This window comes from Anomaloglossus baeobatrachus, chromosome 1, assembly GCF_048569485.1.
Source record: "Anomaloglossus baeobatrachus isolate aAnoBae1 chromosome 1, aAnoBae1.hap1, whole genome shotgun sequence".
NCBI classification, from domain to species: domain Eukaryota; kingdom Metazoa; phylum Chordata; class Amphibia; order Anura; family Aromobatidae; genus Anomaloglossus; species Anomaloglossus baeobatrachus.
In genome coordinates, this window is record NC_134353.1 from 110,583,822 (window position 1) to 110,600,821 (window position 17,000).

At 44.0% G+C, this 17,000-nt stretch overlaps 1 protein-coding gene across 1 annotated transcript in view; it reads left to right on the forward strand.

Moving 5' to 3' along the window:
• The first annotated feature begins 282 nt into the window (after positions 1–282).
• NWD2 (NACHT and WD repeat domain containing 2) overlaps positions 283–17,000 on the forward strand; it is a 339,135-nt gene continuing 322,417 nt past the window's right edge. Inside the window, exon 1 of the mRNA XM_075346953.1 lies at positions 283–644. Coding sequence (XP_075203068.1) covers positions 494–644 — 151 coding nt within the window. The 5' untranslated portion in view covers positions 283–493. The remainder of the gene's footprint in view (positions 645–17,000) is intronic.

The window sequence follows — 17,000 nt, forward strand, 5'->3', positions numbered from 1 at the left end:
TATACAGAGAGGAGCAGGGTATAAAGAGAGGAGCAGAGTATACAGAGAGGAGCAGTGTATACAGAGAGGAGCAGGGTATACAGAGAGGAGCAGTGTATACAGAGAGGAGCGGGGCTGTGGTAAGATGCCCGCAGTGCTCGTGCCGTGCCCGGTTTGAACCGTCCCGCGGTGGGCGCCTGTGGGCTGGAGCTGCCCCTCCTCTCTCCTTGTAGCTGGGCAGGGGAGAGGAGGGAGATGGGGAGTGAAGATTCTCCCAAGTCACATGTTCCCAGCAGCAGTAGCTGCCGATCCTGACTGCGAGAGAACAAGCTCCGTCCGCTCCGGTACCGCGCTGCTGCCGGTGATGCCGGGGATCGCCCCGCTCTAGCCGTGTTCTTGCAGTAGTTGGCATGGCCCTTCTCTGCATGCAGGTGGTCAGCCACTTAGATGTGGGCGCCAGCGGGTGAGAAGTTGCCTCCTTCACTTCTTGTACTTGGCATGTGAAGCAGGTGACATGTGGCCGTCTGGAGCCAGCAGTAGGGCGCCGTGCCCCCGGGACTCCGCCATCAGGAGAGCAGCTTTTTCTGGGAACCTCTCTACTATGCCCCCACACCTAGTGCCAACAGGGAAGAGCGTCCGGGTCTTCATCAGTGCCAACCCCGAAGGTAAGGCTTACTTTTTTCATACCGGTTTGTGTCTTGCACTTGACACTTTAGCTTCTGCAGAACCTCTTTAGTATTACAAGTAGTGTAGTAGTGTGTTGTGTTTGTGTATCTTGCACATGGGACTTTAGCTGCTGCAGAACCTCTTTAATATAAGTAGTGTGTGTGTTGTGTGTCTAGCATTTTTAGACTTTAGCTGCTGCAGAACCTCTTTAGTGTTACAAGTAGTGTGTGTCTTTCATATGGGACTTTAGCTGCCGAAGAACCTCTAGCATTACATGTAGTGTGTGTGTGTCTCTTGCACTAGGCACTTTAGTTGCTGCAGAACCTCTTTAGTGTTACAAGTAGTGTGTTGTGTTTTTGTCTTGCACATGAGACTTTGGCTGCTGCACAACCTCTTTAGTATTGCAAGTAGTGTTTCTGTCTTGCATATGGGACTTTAGCTGCTGCAGAACCTCTTTAGTGTTACATGTAGTGTGTCTTATACATGAGACTTTAGCTGCTGCAGAGCCTCTTTAGTGTTACATGTAGTGTGTCTTATACATGAGACTTTAGCTGCTGCAGAGCCTCTTTAGTGTTACAAGTACTGTATTGTGTTTGTGTGTCTTGCACATGTGACTTTAGCAGCTGCAGAACCTCTATAGTGTTACAAGTAGTTTGTGTCTTGCACATGGGACTTTAGCTGCTGCCGAACCTCTTTCATGTCACAAGTAGTCTGTGTATCTTGCACATGGGACTTTAGTTGCTGCAGAACATCTTAAGTGTTACAAGTAGTGTGTGTGTCTTGCACATGGGACTTTAGCTGCTGCAGAACCTCCTTAATGTTACAAGTAGCAGTAGCTGTAATTGGGAGTGCCCATGCTGCATTGTCGTTAGCTGGATGGTGAGCTCTTATCTCTGCTTTATGCTGTGGATATCCTCATTCATGTGCTGTTTGTGGCTTCCCTCCATTACTCTGCTGCCTTGGTATGACAATCTGCTATATTGTTATGTAATAATTATCTGCTCTAGAGTCACTGTATCTTCTCTGTGAGGTGAATGCTCCTCTCATTCCTTGTATATGTAGACGGTATTTGGGCAGTGTATATATATATATATATGTATATATATATATATATATATATATATATATATATATAATATATATATATGTACTGTATATATGGCACACAGCCCCTTTTCTCTTATGTAACAGATGCATATCTCCATGTGTTTAACCCTCCATTGCCAGGACTGTTCTGCTAGTTGTGGAATCCAGTGTGTGAGCGTGTCCTCATCATGTGTATTTATAGGAAGCCCGCACGCCTCATTGAGCCTGAGATGAATGCCTGGGTCACAGAAGATCCATCACACATGAGCATGATGTCTGCGCTTCCCGGGAATGCTTGTATGATTCCTCTACAATGTGCTCAGATGTCACACATCGGGGAAGTGTGAACCTGCATAAGTAATGACTGGCATGTGCTCACTGCACCCATCATAGAGCGTAAAAAGTAGGTGCCCCAGATTTACCACAGGAACATCTACTGATATCGAGCGTACAGAACGCCAAGTCCAACAGGAGCTGAGGGGACCAGGCCAGGAGGGGTGACAGCTGAGCACTGAGGGCAAGTATATAGGCAGACAGGGCACATACATGTGTGTACAGCCTTAGCGTGTGTGTACAAACTCAGTATGTGTGTACAGTCTCAGCGTGTACAGCCTCGGTGTGTGTGTGTGTACAGTTTCATCATGTCTATATACAGCCTTGATGTGTGTGTATAGCCTTGGCATGTGTGTACAGTTTCGGCGTCTCTGTATACAGCCTCGGCATGTCTGTATACAGCCTCGGCGTGTGTGTATACAGCCTCGGCGTGTGTGTATACAGCCTCGGCGTGTGTGTATACAGCCTCGGCGTGTGTGTATACAGCCTCGGCGTGTGTGTATACAGCCTCGGCGTGTGTGTATACAGCCTCGGCGTGTGTGTACAGCCTCGGCGTGTGTGTACAGCCTCGGCGTGTGTGTACAGCCTCTGTGTGTCTGTATAGGTTTGGCATGTGTGTACAGCCTTGGTGTGCGTGTACAGCCTCTGTGTGTCTGTATAGGTTTGGCATGTGTGTACAGCCTCGGCATTTGTATACAGCCTTGGCGTGCGTGTATAACCTCGGCGTGTGTTTACAGCCTTGGCGTGTGTGTAGAGCCTTTGGCATGTGTGTGTACAGCCTCAGCAAGTGTTTACAGCCTCGGTGTGTGTGTGTACAGCCTCGGTGTGTGTGTACAGCCTCGGTGTGTGTGTGTACAGCCTCGGTGTGTGTGTGTACAGCCTCGGTGTGTGTGTGTACAGCCTCGGTGTGTGTGTGTACAGCCTCGGTGTGTGTGTGTACAGCCTCGGTGTGTGTGTGTACAGCCTCGGTGTGTGTGTGTACAGCCTCGGTGTGTGTGTGTACAGCCTCGGTGTGTGTGTGTACAGCCTCGGTGTGTGTGTAGCACTTCGGCGGGCATGTACAGCTTCTGCATGCCCGTATACACACACACACATACATGGAACACATACAAAACACACAGTTGTATATGCAAACTATACTTAAATCTATATATCTATGTGTGTATATATATATATATATATATATATATATATATATATATGCACACAAATATGCATCTCTATATCTGATATCTCTCCCTTTATGTATATGTATGTATATACAGATATATAAACAGATAGATTTATATACAGGATAGATACAGCTGTGTGTACATTTATTACCATATATATACACAGAGAAAGCAAGATATTTATCCATCCATCCATCCATCTATGTATCTATCTATCCATCCATCCATCCATCTATGTATCTATCCCACAGGTTCTGTATGCCCAGGGATATTTTTAGGGATGGAGCCTACCCTGTGAATTGACTTAGCTTGTTCTGAGAGCACGATATACTCTTACATGGGACTGCCCTATGATGTATGCCTTCTTTTCTTCCTCCATTCTCCTGAGGTCTGTCCTGTATGCCTCCGCCTTGTACATTATTATGGCGGAGCACCCGGGCAGACTGTGACTGCAGTAAGTTTGACGTTGTGCACCGCTGACATCACCGTCTACAAAAAGCGTTGACATCACTGTCATCTGAACTGGGGATGTGAACACTTTTCTCTATGCTGAATGCTAAGTTGTCATCTAAAGCGCAAGAAGTGTTTACAGCGGCTGGGCCTGACGAGATCACACATGTCCGCTGGTGACGGAGCGCTCACTTATCTTTGACCTTGCTTGAAATGCCCAGCGATTCTCCAGGCTTCGCTATAAAACGTGAGCTTCCTCGGTCTGTAGCTGTAACCAGATCTCCCACATTATGGCTCAAAATATTGCACTGTGTATTTCCAGCCTACACTAAGGGAAAACTGGAAGCAGCTAAAACTATCAGTATGTCATGTAATATTTGCTGAGAAATCATTTCCTGCGACCTTATGTAATAAGCTGCTAGGTATCAGAATTTGCTAACGCATTATTAATGAAGAAGTCTGGTCGTTATTCGCTATCCACTGCTCTGGTGCTGAAAGGGTCACCCACTGATGTGTATAGGCTTATAATAATACATGGAAGAAGCCAATGTTTCAGTGTTACGGCGATGAGCAAAAGGGTAACAATGTTTTGAACTTTTGACTTTCAGGCTCCATATCTCACCATCCACTACAGCTTTGAGCGTGAGACTACCTCCAATTTATACACAATCATCTTGGCTATCTCAGGCAAAAATTTGACTTGCAACTATTTGGATATGCTTAGCTATGCAGTTTCTTATCATGTCACTGCATTGTTACTGTTTTACTCTCAAAAATCAAAATTTACATTTTTATTATTTTGTAAATCCACCTAAGGATTTCAGCACAACCTGAATCCTTCTTGGCATGCTCTCGATCAGATTCAAGCTTGTCTCAACCAAAATCTGATCATATGCTTCAGGTCGTGGTCCTGCTGGAACAATATGTCGTCTTTTTCATACTGGTAGTCCTCAAATAGTTAACTCACAAATAGCTCAGTATTGAGACCACCGTCAGTCATGGTCAAGTGTTCAAGTATTTGTCTGTGAAACAACCTCATATCAGGCTTCCGCCACCGATCTTGAAAGTTCTTTCAATTTCTCGATCCGTTAGCCCTTTTTCGCTTATTTCTTCCAGACCTACAGTGGATATGGAAAGTATTCAGACCCCATTAAATTTTTCACTCTTTGTTTCATTGCAGCCATTTGGTAAATTCAAGTTCATTTTTTTTCTCACTAATGTACACTCTGCACCCCATCTTGACAGAAAAAAACAGAAATGTAGACATTTTTGCAAATTTATTAAACAAGAAAAACTGAAATATCACATGGTCATAAGTATTCAGACCCTTTGCTCAGACACTCATATGTAAGTCACATGCTGTCCATTTCCTTGTGATCCTCGAGATGGTTCTACTCCTTCATTGGAGTCCAGCTGTGTGTAATTAAACTAATAGGACTTGATTTGGAAAGGCACACCCGTGTCTATATAAGGGTAAGTTCACACAGTGCGTTTTTCGCGGCGTTTTTGCGCAGTTTTCGGGTGCGTTTTTGCTCAGAAAACTGCATGACTTTGCTTCCCCAGCAAAGTCTATGAGTTTTCATTTTTGCTGTCTGCACACAGCGTTTTTTTTCAGCTGCGTTTTTGTGGTGCCACAAAAACGCAGCATGTCAATTATTCCCGCGTTTTTCACTGCGCTTTTCATCCATTGAGTGCAATGGGATGTTGAAAGATGCACTGAGAAACGCAAATTGCAAATAGCTGCGTTTTGGTGCGTTTCTAAGACCAAAAACGCAGCTATAAACGCAGGAGGTGGGTAGTAAAGTGACATGTACAGGAGGAGGATTCCTTCTGTCAGTATATACAGAAGCGTGAATCCTCCCGGTACCGTCACCGCCGCTTCCACCTCCCGTCCTGTGCATGCGTGCTGCCGTGCGGCGCCATGTCTGGGCGGGAGGTGGAAGCGTCAATCAAAAGTGAACAGTAGAAAAAAAAAAGTTATACTCACCTGTCTGCAGTGCCATGCCCGCTCCCAGATTCTGTCACGGTATCGCCGCTCCGGGTGTGTGCAGTCTCCCCGGGTACGTATGCCTGCAGGATGCAGGACCTGGTGATGGATCACCTGATGCAGTCACCTGACGCATCAGCTGATAGTAAGTCTCGGGCTGACGCCAGCGGCCGGCCGGCTTCACCTATCAGTGGATGCGTCAGGAGACTTCATCCCTGATTACCGGCAGCTGCTGCAGCGATCGGACGGGATCAGACTCCCGCCCCATCGCTCCAGGAGCTGCCAATAATCAGCACATAAGTGAGTATTATTTTTTTTTTTTTTTTTTTGCACCGATGCATCAGCTGATTGTATAAACCGGCTTCTATACAATCAGCTGATGTGTGATGTGCTTCAGCCCCTAGAACCTGAAACATCATCTGATCGCTTTGCCTTCCAGCAAACCGATCAGATGATATTGGATCCGGATTGGACGGCGCGGGACCCTTGACCCAGGATTACTGCGGAGGGGGCTTCTTTATTTCAATAAAGATGGAGTCACTAATTGTGTTGTGTTTTATTTCTAATAAAAATATTTTTCTGTGTGTTGTGTTTTTTTTTATCTTTACTAGAAATTCATGGTGGCCATGTCTAATATTGGCGTGACACCATGAATTTCGGGCTTAGGGCCAGCTATACAGCTAGCCCTAACCCCATTATTACCCAGTGAGCCACCCGGCATCAGGGCAGCTGAAGAGTTGGATACAGCGCCAGAAGATGGCGCTTCTATGAAAGCGCCATTTTCTGGGGTGGCTGCGGACTGCAATTCACAGCGGGGGTGCCCAGAAAGCATGGGCACCCTGCACTGTGGATTCCAATCCCCAGCTGCCTAGTTGTACCCGGCTGGACTCAAAAATTAGGCGAAGCCCACGTCATTTTTTTTTTTTAATTATTTCATGAAATAATTAAAAAAAAGGGCTTCTCTATATTTTTGGTTCCCAGCCGGGTACAAATAGGCAGCTGGGGGTTGGGGGCAGCCCGTACCTGCCTGCTGTACCCGGCTAGCATACAAAAATCTGGCGAAGCCCACGACATTTTTTTTTGGGGGGGGGGGGGGGCAAAGAAATCCTGCATACAGTCCTGGAAGGAGGATGCTGAGCCTTGTAGTTCGACAGCTGCTGTCTGCTCTCCTGCATACACTATTGGATGGAGGATGCTAAGCCTTGTAGGTCTGCTCCCCCTGACTCTCCCTCCAGCATACAGTCCTGGATGGAGCATGCTGAGCCTTGTAGTTCTGCAGCTGCTGTCTGCTCTCCTGCATGCACTATTGGATGGAGTATGCTGAGCCTTGTAGTTCTGCAGCTGTCTGCTCTCCTGCATACATTAGTGGAGAATGAAGAACATATTGAAGAAGGAAATGACATCAGACCTTTTTTTTTTTGTTCACTGATAAAAAACGCATAAAGACGCAGTGAGCAAAAATGCAGCAAAACGCAGCAAAAAACGCACCAAAACGCGCATGTTTTTTGCCGCGGTTTTTTTTGACGCGGGTGCGTTTTTGTGCGGTTTTTGCCGCAAAAAACGCACAAAAACGCAGCGTTAAAAAAACGCAGTGTGTGAACCTAGCCTAAGACCTCACAGCTCACAGTGCATGTCAGACCAAATGAGAATCATGAGGTCAAAGGAACTGCTCAGGGAGCTCAGAGACTGAATTATGGCAAGGCACAGATCTGGCCAAAGTTACAAAAGAATTTCTGTAGTATTCATGGTTCCTAAGAGCACAGTGGCCTTCAAAATCCTTCAATGGAAGACATTTGGGACCACCAGAACTCTTCCTAGACCTGGCTGTCCAGCCAAACTGAGCAATTGTGGGAGAAGAGAATTGGAGAGAAAGGTAAAGAAGAACCCCAAGATCACCGTGGCTGAGCTCCAGAGATGCAGTAGGGAGATGGGAGAAAATTCCACAAAGTCAACTATCACTGCATCCCTCCATGAGACGAGCCTTTATGGCAGAGTGGCCTGACGGAAGCCTCTCCTCAGTGCAAGACATATGAAAGCCCACATAGAGTTTGCAAAAAAACACATGAAAGACTCCCAGACTATGGTCTGATGAGACGAATATAGAACTTTTTGGTAATAATTCTAAGTAGTATGTGTGGAGAAAACTAGGCACTGCTAATCACCTGCCCAATACAATCCCAACAGTAAAACATGGTGGTGGCAGCATCATGCTATGGGGGTGTTTTTCAGCTGCAGGGTCAGGACGACTGGTTGCAATTGAAGGAAAGATGAAAGCGGCCACGTACAGAGATATATTGGAAGAAAATCTCTTCCAGAGTGCTCTGGACCTCAAACTTGGCTGAAGGTTCACCTTCCAACAAGACAATGAGCCTAAGCACACAGCTAAAATAACAAAGGAGTAGCTTCAGAACAACTCTGTGACCATTCTTGACTGGCCCAGCCAGAGCCCTGACCTAAACCCAATTGAGTGTCTCTGGAGAGACCTGATAATGACTGTCGACCAACGTTCACCATCCAACCTGACTGAACTGGAGAGGATGTGCAAGGAAGAATGGCAGAGGATCCCCAAATCCAGGTATGAAAAAGTTGTTGCATCATTCCCAAGACGACTCATGTCTGTACTAACTCAAAAGGGTGCTACTACTCAATACTGATCAAAGGGTCTGAATACTTATGACCATGTAATATTTCAGTTTTCTTGTTTAATAAATTTGCAAACATTTCTGTTTTTTTCCTGTCAATATGGGGTGCAGAGTGTACATTAATGAGAAAAAAAATGAACTTTTTTGAATTTATCAAATGGCTGCAATGAAACAAAGAGTGAAACATTTAAAGGGGTCTCAATACTTTCCGTACCCACTGTATTTGCAGCCATCAGAGCCGTCTATTGATTTTTGTCTCACCGGTTCAAATTACCTGTTTCCAATCTTCTGCTGCCACTTTTCATACTTTTTTGCAAACTCAAGCTGTTTCTTATGACGAAATTGAAGTTGAGACTTCTTCACCTTCCCAGACTGTTATAACGTGCGTCGCATGGTGCTTGGATGGACATCTGTGATCTCACTATTACGAAATATTCGAGTCACCTCCACTGCCGTGCTTGCCGCACCAGATCTGACAGACCACCTTGTGATGAGCCGTCTTGTTGACTGATATTTTGCCTGGATGTCCACCTCTTGGCTTTTGAACGGATGGACGGACGTCATTTCATATTTTTCCAACTGTCATGGCACTTACATAATGCAGTTTGGCAATTTTCTTGGCTGAGAGCCCAATATCGATAAGCTGGATGACGCTGTTCCTCTCTTTTTGGAAATCATGGCTGTTCCTCAATTTGAACCAGTGACCTTTTGCTTGGGAATCAATCTAATAACACACTGAGCTATTAGGGAATGTCAGAACAGATTGTAATTTGTAGTATACAGGAAGAAAAAGATTTTTCCACAACTAGTAGCAAAACAGTAACAATGCAGTGACATGACACAAATCTACATAACTAATGTTATGCTAAATAGTTGCAAATCAAATTTATGTATGAGATAGCCAAGAGGATTGTCTATAAAGTGAAGGTAGTCTCACGCTCAAAATTGTAGTGGATACTGTGACATGGAGCCTGAAAGTCAGACGTTCAAAACATTGTTACCCTTTTGCTCTTGAGTGTATATATTTTGCTTTAGTTTTTTTCTTCATGATGAATCTTTATTTGTGCATTATAAGAGTAATACACTAGAGCAGATGGTAGATGGTGAGATTCCCATTACCACCCAACAGCCCATCTATAAGCAAATGCTCCTATTACTAATTGAGTCTGAGTAGGTTTTTAAAAGGTTTGTTTCACCCTTTAGGTTTAGGACTGCACCACTCCCATACCCAAAAGCTTAACGTTAACAGGGGGAGTGGGTGCCCATGCTTGATTTACAATCAGTCCAACAGTATCGATGACCCATTGGCAATCTTGTCTCTTCAGCATCAGAAGAGTGGAGAGGCACTGAAGCTGGAGGAGATCTGGAGCTAACAGGACAATACAATCAATGCTGGCCAGATTGAGAGCAGTGCTTGTGGAAAAACTACATGTCTTGGTACTGACCCAACACCACGGCATGATCCTAAGCAATAAGGTGTAGACGATAAAAAAATCAAAGTTTAACGAGCAGCGGAAAAACGTAAATTGGAAAGTAGCTTGCTTTTCCAAGTATTTTCCAATTATACCCATTTTTGAAAGTGGGAATAACCCTTTACACAGGATATCAGCGGGTAGTACTTTCATTTGTGGAAGTAGCTACCCTTTACGGCAGTGTTTAAGTTTATAACAAGCCTTAAAATATGATGAGTTTATGCCAAAGTCTTAAGTATCTCTCGTAAGAGTTTGATGGGGTTTGGCTGATGGAACAAGTTGGTGTCATTGAAATTGAGGGGATAACAGGAGACTGGGGATCCTAGACTGGCCCTCAGGCTAGGGGGCCCTGGCTGTCCCAAATCTTAGAAATACTTCTATTAGTGAAGATATCTGGGCCATCTTCCTTGAAATGTTCCTGGAAAGCCCTGATCTTATACCCCCCACCCCAGGGGAGGACAGGGACAGTTGTGGTGAAGCACACAAATATAGACAAACGGGGAAACCAAAACTCTATCACAGACCCGGGCAAGGGGCAGCCCGCGGGCCACATCCAGCCCGCCTACTGTCTGTGACCGGCCCGCAAGGCTCAGGGAGTCCTTGCTGGCCGGTCAGTGATGAGGGCAATCTGACCTGTTGCCCAGAGCTCCAGGCTCCGGGAGTCCCGTGGTCAGATTGCCACATCACACGCTGCGTGCCGGGTAGGAAACAGAGGACAGATCCTGCAGCTCCGCACAGTCAGTGCAGGCAGCGGAGCGCAGGAATCTCTCCTCTTTTCCCTGTCCGGCACTTTTCTCTGTGACACACGCGCACCCTGATATCGTCAGTATGGCACGCGTGTGTCATTTGAAAAGTTCCCGCCCGGCAGGAGAAGAAGCTGCAGCGGCCGGGCCTGTACGGAGAGAAGCAGCGGCGGGGCTCCTAGGAATACAGCGTCGGCGCAGCCTGGGCATGTAAAAGAGAAGCCGCTCAGGAAGCCGCTCAGCGGGGGCACATACAGAGGTGCCTGAGGAGGGGACAATAAGAAGAGAGGTGAGTGGTTTCTAGTAACCTGCGGGGACAATGGGGGGTGGGTGGGGGGGGGAGGGGTGTTTAACTGTTGACAAATATTTGGGGTGTAGTGGTTTAGTATATGGGAATGTAGTTTTACAGGTTTGGTATATGGGGGGGTGTAGTGGTGTAGTATATAGTGGTGTAGTATATAGGGGTGTAGTGGTGTAGTATAATACAGGTGTATATAGGGGTGTAGTATAATACTACACCCCTATATACACCTGTATTATACTACACCCCTATATACACCTGTATTATACTACACCACTACACCCCTATATACACCTGTATTATACTACACCACTACACCCCTATATACACCTGTATTTTACTACATCCCTATATACACCTGTATAATACTACACCCCTATATACACCTGTATTATACTACACCCCTCTATACACCTGTATAATACTACACTCCTATATACACCTGTATTATATTACACCACTACATCCCTATATACACCTGTATTATACTACACCACTACACCCCTATATACACCTGTATAATACAGGTGTATATAGGGGTGTAGTGCAGTAGTATAATACAGGTGTAGTATATAGGAGTTTAGTATAATACAGGTGTAGTATATAGTGGTGTAGTATAATACAGGTGTAGTATAGGGGTGTAGTATAATACAGGTGTATATAGGGGTGTAGTGGTGTAGTATAATGCAGGTGTATATAGGGGTGTAGTATAATACAGGTGTATATAGGGGTGTAGTGGTGTAGTATAATACAGGTGTATATAGGGGTGTAGTGCAGTAGTATAATACAGGTGTAGTATATAGGAGTTTAGTATAATACAGGTGTAGTATATAGTGGTGTAGTATAATACAGGTGTAGTATAATACAGGTGTATATAGGGGTGTAGTGGTGTAGTATAATACAGGTGTATATAGGGGTGTAGTATTATACAGGTGTATATAGGGGTGTAGTATAATACAGGTTATATAGGGGTGTAGTATTATACAGGTGTATATAGGGATGTAGTATAATACAAGTGTAGTATATAGGGGTGTAGTGATGTAGGTTATCACAGGTGTAGTATATAGTGATGTAGTGGTGCAGGTTATTACAGGTGTAGTATATAGTGATGTAGTCTATTACAGGTGTATATAGGGGTGTAGTGATGTAGTATATAGTGGTATAGTATATAGAGGTGTAGTTTATTACAGGTGTAGTGTATAGGGATGTATATTACAGGTGCAGTATGTGGTGGGTGTAGTGATGCAGTATATGGAGACTGTGTGTATGTATACATTGTGTGTATGTGTATATATATTATATACACACAGTATATATGCGTATATATATATATATATATATATATATATATATTGTAACGATGTTGTGGGGCCCCGAGTGTATGGGGGCCACACGTCAGGTATCGGGATTAACGTACACCGGAACAATTTGTCTCTTTACCATATGGTTTATTAACAGCTCAAATAAACCATGCTATGTCCCATAACAGAAAGATGCCATGCCTTGGCTTTATCCTCAAAGTCCAACACATAACATAAAGTCCACACGCTCTTGGACTTCCTCACACGTGTCACTGACCCTTGTCAGTACTTGGCTTTATCCTTAAAGTCCAATCCGGGTTACCTTCTTCTGAAGGCGGCTAGTGTCCTTACCAAGTTCCCCCTGGCTCCAGCCAGGCTTTGCACATTGACCTAAAAGCCCCTTCCTTCAGGAGAAGATCTCCTGAGCAGAGCAAAGCACCCTGCTTTTGCTCTCCCCGTCTCCAGCACACACACTGGAAGTCTAGAGCCAGTCTCTCTCTAGACTGCCCTAGACACACTTCACCTAGGTTCAGAGACAGGATTGCTTTAACCCCTGGAGCCACACCCACAGGTGGTAAGGAGTGTGTAATCAGCATCACACACCCTTCCATGGGCTCTGCATGTAATGCAATCCTGTGGAACCACAGGTCCCAGCCAACTTCACATTGCAGAGCACCCATGCTTCTGCAAAACATACCGGCCCTTTGTAATACAGCAGGTTGATACGTCACTATATATATATATATATATATATATATAAAATGTAAAACCGAGTTAATTATATTAGTCCGGCCCTCTAAAACCATCCCAACTTGTCATGCGGCCCCATGGGAAAATTAATTGCCCACCCCGATATATAAGACAATATGTCATAAGGAGGAAATAAACTGCTAGAAGGAAATAACCAGATGACAAGAGGATTTCCACCTCACACCAAGCAGCACACAATAAATCACCAGCAACTGGAACACAACAGCACACAGACCAGTTTAGCAAAAGCTATCATCGGCATGGGAAGACAGGCTCCAGTATCTTAAAAAGGTGGGGAGTAACCGTAATAGGTCTCCAACAACATGTGGTCCAAGAGGTAACCAGCAGGCAAGCAGAGATTAAGTCCTGCAAACCCAATCACTAATGAGCACACAGCTGGTCGATACACGAGCCTGCTTGTGTAACTCAAAAGCACCAGAGAAGACATAGTGTTGAGTGTCATTATGCAGCATGAAGAGTGTCAGATGCCGCCATGATACTTGGCGAGTTTAGAGCCAAACACCGTGTGACAGATGGCTGTCATTCAGTGCAGTTTTGTGAAGGGGAGACTAAAGGGTGCTTTACACGCTGCAACTTCGCTAACGATATATCGTCGGGATCACGTCGTTAGTGACGCACATCCGGTGCTGTTAGCGACATCGCAGCGTGTGACACCAATGAGCGACGATCAACTAGCGCAAAAACGTGAAAAATCGTTGCTCATTGACACGTCGTTCATTTCCTTAATATTGTTGCTGCTGCAAGTACGATGTTTGTCGTTTCTGCGGCATCACACATTGCTATGTGTGACACCGCAGGAACGACGAACATCACCTTACCTGCGCCCACCGGCAATGAGGAAGGAAGGAGGTGGGCGGCATGTTCCGGCCGCTCATCTCCGCCTCTCCTCTGCTATTGGATGGCTGCCGTGTGACGTCGCTGTGACGCCGCACGAAACCGCCCCCCTTAGAAAGGAGGCGGTTCACCGGCAACAGCGACGTCGCAGGGAAGGTAAGTCCGTGTGACGGGTGTAAGCGATGTTGTGCGCCACGGGCAGCGATTTGCCCGTGACACACAACCGATGGGGGCGGGTACGCTCGCTAGCGATATCGGTACCGATATCGCAGCGTGTAAAGTACCCTTTAGTCTACTAAAGGAGACCAACTGATGTTTAATTAACAATGTGGGAAAGGATGAAAATGAATTCGGTCCTGAAAGAAAAGAAAACTATCCTGCGAGTCCAACCTATGGAGGTTGCTACCCTCTAAATAAATCTTCAACTTTTTAAGAACCTTGCAATAAAACTACTGTAGAGAAATGAACCGACCCGACACCCATCTCCAGACAGTAGTTTGCGAATAGTGTACTTTGCCTCTCATGACTGTAATCTCGGACATTGACTTTCTGGGTAGTTTCCTCCATAGTTGTTACTATGAGTGCAGCTATGATCTTCAGGATGGCTCAATCCACTGGAAGTACATAAATGGCAAGAAGAAATAATCAGTGTTACATTACATTTCTTACCTACAGGTAATTCAAAGGGCACAGAGGGCTCCCGCCTCAGACTTTAGATATTTGGTCACCTCTTGTCTACATAAATTCCTGTTTGCTATCATTTTTTAATGTATTATCTTATTTTACCAAGATTCATCTGGTCCATTAAATATAAGAATCTTATGCCAAGAACAATATGTTCTGCCTGTCAAAGAATCAGTGATATATCTCTCTTAAAATGCAAACATCACTAGACACGCACCACGCACAATTTACAAAATCAATCAGCTGAAATAAAGAGGCTTTAATTTAAAATATTGAAATTTGAAAAGAAAAAGAAAGCAATAGCGAAAATGAGGGAGTGAATATAAGAAATGCTTATTGTGTCCATTGCCCCTGTACAGTCCGAGTGCCTGGAGCTCGTAGAGCGGCAAATGGAGCTTGTATCACAGAACCATAGCCAACATGGTGACATCCCAACATATTGGATTATTTTGGTATTTATTGCCTATTTATGTTGAGTATATAAGTATTGGATGATTTAATTAAACACACATACAGCTCTGGCAAAAATTAAGAGACCACTTCCAAATTTTCAGTTTTTCTGATTTTTCTCTTTATAGGTATATTTTTGAGTAAAATGCAAATTGTTCTTTTATTCTATAAACTACTGACAACGTCTCCGAATTTCCATGTAATAAGTTTTGAATTTATTTTCTGAAAATGAGAAATGGTCAAAGTAACAAAACAATGCTTTCAGACCTCAAATAATACAAAGAAAACAAGTTTATAATAATTTACAAACAACAATACTAATAATGTTTTAACTCAGGAAGAGTTCAGAAATTAATATTTTGTGGAATAACAATGATTTTTAATCATTGCTTTCATGCGCCTTGGCCGCTTTCCACCAGTCTTTTACACTGCTTTTGGGCGACCTTATGCCACTCCTGGTGCAAAAATGTAAGGAGTTCTTCTTTGATGGCTTGTGACTATCCATCTTCCTCATTACATTCTAGAGATTTTCAATGGGGTTCAATAGAGATTGGGCTGGCCATGACAGGGTTTTGATATGGTGGTCCTTCATCCACACATTGATTGACCTACCTGTGTGGCATGGCACATTGTCACGCTGGAAAAACCAGTCCTCAGAGTTGGGGAACATTGCCTGAGCAGAAGGAAGCAACTGTTTTTCCAGGATAACCTTGTATGCGGCTTGATTCATACGTCCTTTGCAAAGATTAACCTGCCCAATTCCAACCTTGCTGGAGCATCCCCAGATCATCACCGATCCTCCACCAAATTTCACAGTGGGTGTAAGACACTGTGGCTTGTACGCCTCTCCAGGTCTCCGTCTAACCATTAGATGACCAGGAATTGGGCAAAGCTGAAAATTAGGTAATGAAAATTCAACAAACGTAGCGAAGGACGAAGGAATCAAGTCACATACTAGGTTATCCTGGAAAAACAGTTGCTTCCTTCTGCTCAGGCAATGTTCCCCAACTCTGAGGACTGTTTTTTTCCAGCAGGACAATGCGCCATGCCAAACAGCTAGGTCAATCAATGTGTGGATGAAGGACCACCACATCAAAATCCTGCCATGGCCAGCCCAATCTCCAGACTTGAACCCCATTGAAAACCTCTGGAATGTAATCAACAGGAAGATGGATAGTCACAAGACATCAAACAAAGAAGAACTGCTTAAATTTTTGTGCCAGGAATTGCATGAGGACACCCAAAAGCAGTGTGAAAGACTGGTGGAAAGCATGCCAAGACGCATGAAAGCTGTGATTAAAAATCATGGTTATTCCACAAAATATTGATTTCTGAACTCTTCCTGAGTTAAAAATTATTAGTATTGTTGTTTTCTAAATGATTAGGAACTTGTTTTCTTTGCATTATTTGAGGTGTGAAAGCAATGTATTTTTTTGTTATTTTGACCATTTCTTATTTTCAGAAAATAAATACAAAATTTATTGCTTGGAAATTCGGAGATGTTGTCAGTAATTTATAGGATAAAAGAATAATTTACATTTTACTCAAAAATATACCTATAAAGAGAAAAATCTGAAAAACTGAAAATTTGGAAGTGGCCTCTTAATTTTTGCCAGAGCTGTAAGTGTATTATAAAACGAGAGGAGTTGTACAACGTCTAAACCAATATTTTTCCTACAGTAGATGAGGCAGAAAAAAAATGTAGTTTTAAGTGGTATCCATTTATCTGATGAATATATAGAAGTCTCAAGACTGCCGAAGAGGGGATACTTATTACAAAGACCATAGGGATATCACAGAAATCCTTTCTAATTATCAAATCCCCGAAGAGCCCTTCTATTCGAGCCATAAGATCATCAATTGTCTTACGAGACAACAATTTTAATAGAAGTGTCGATATTTATTTCTTTCTCTAGATCTGAATGAACTCTTATAAAAACCTTTCCCCTTACATTATAACATTGGTCACAGTAAAATGAACTTGCAAGAGCTACAGATGATACAGAAGAGCCATAAAGGAATGCAAGCGTGTAAATGCTTCCCTGTTGACTGGCCAAGAAGACCCACAAGGCCACATCCATGGCAAGAAGAAGAAATAATAGATGTGGGCAAACTGTCCCTCATTGAGG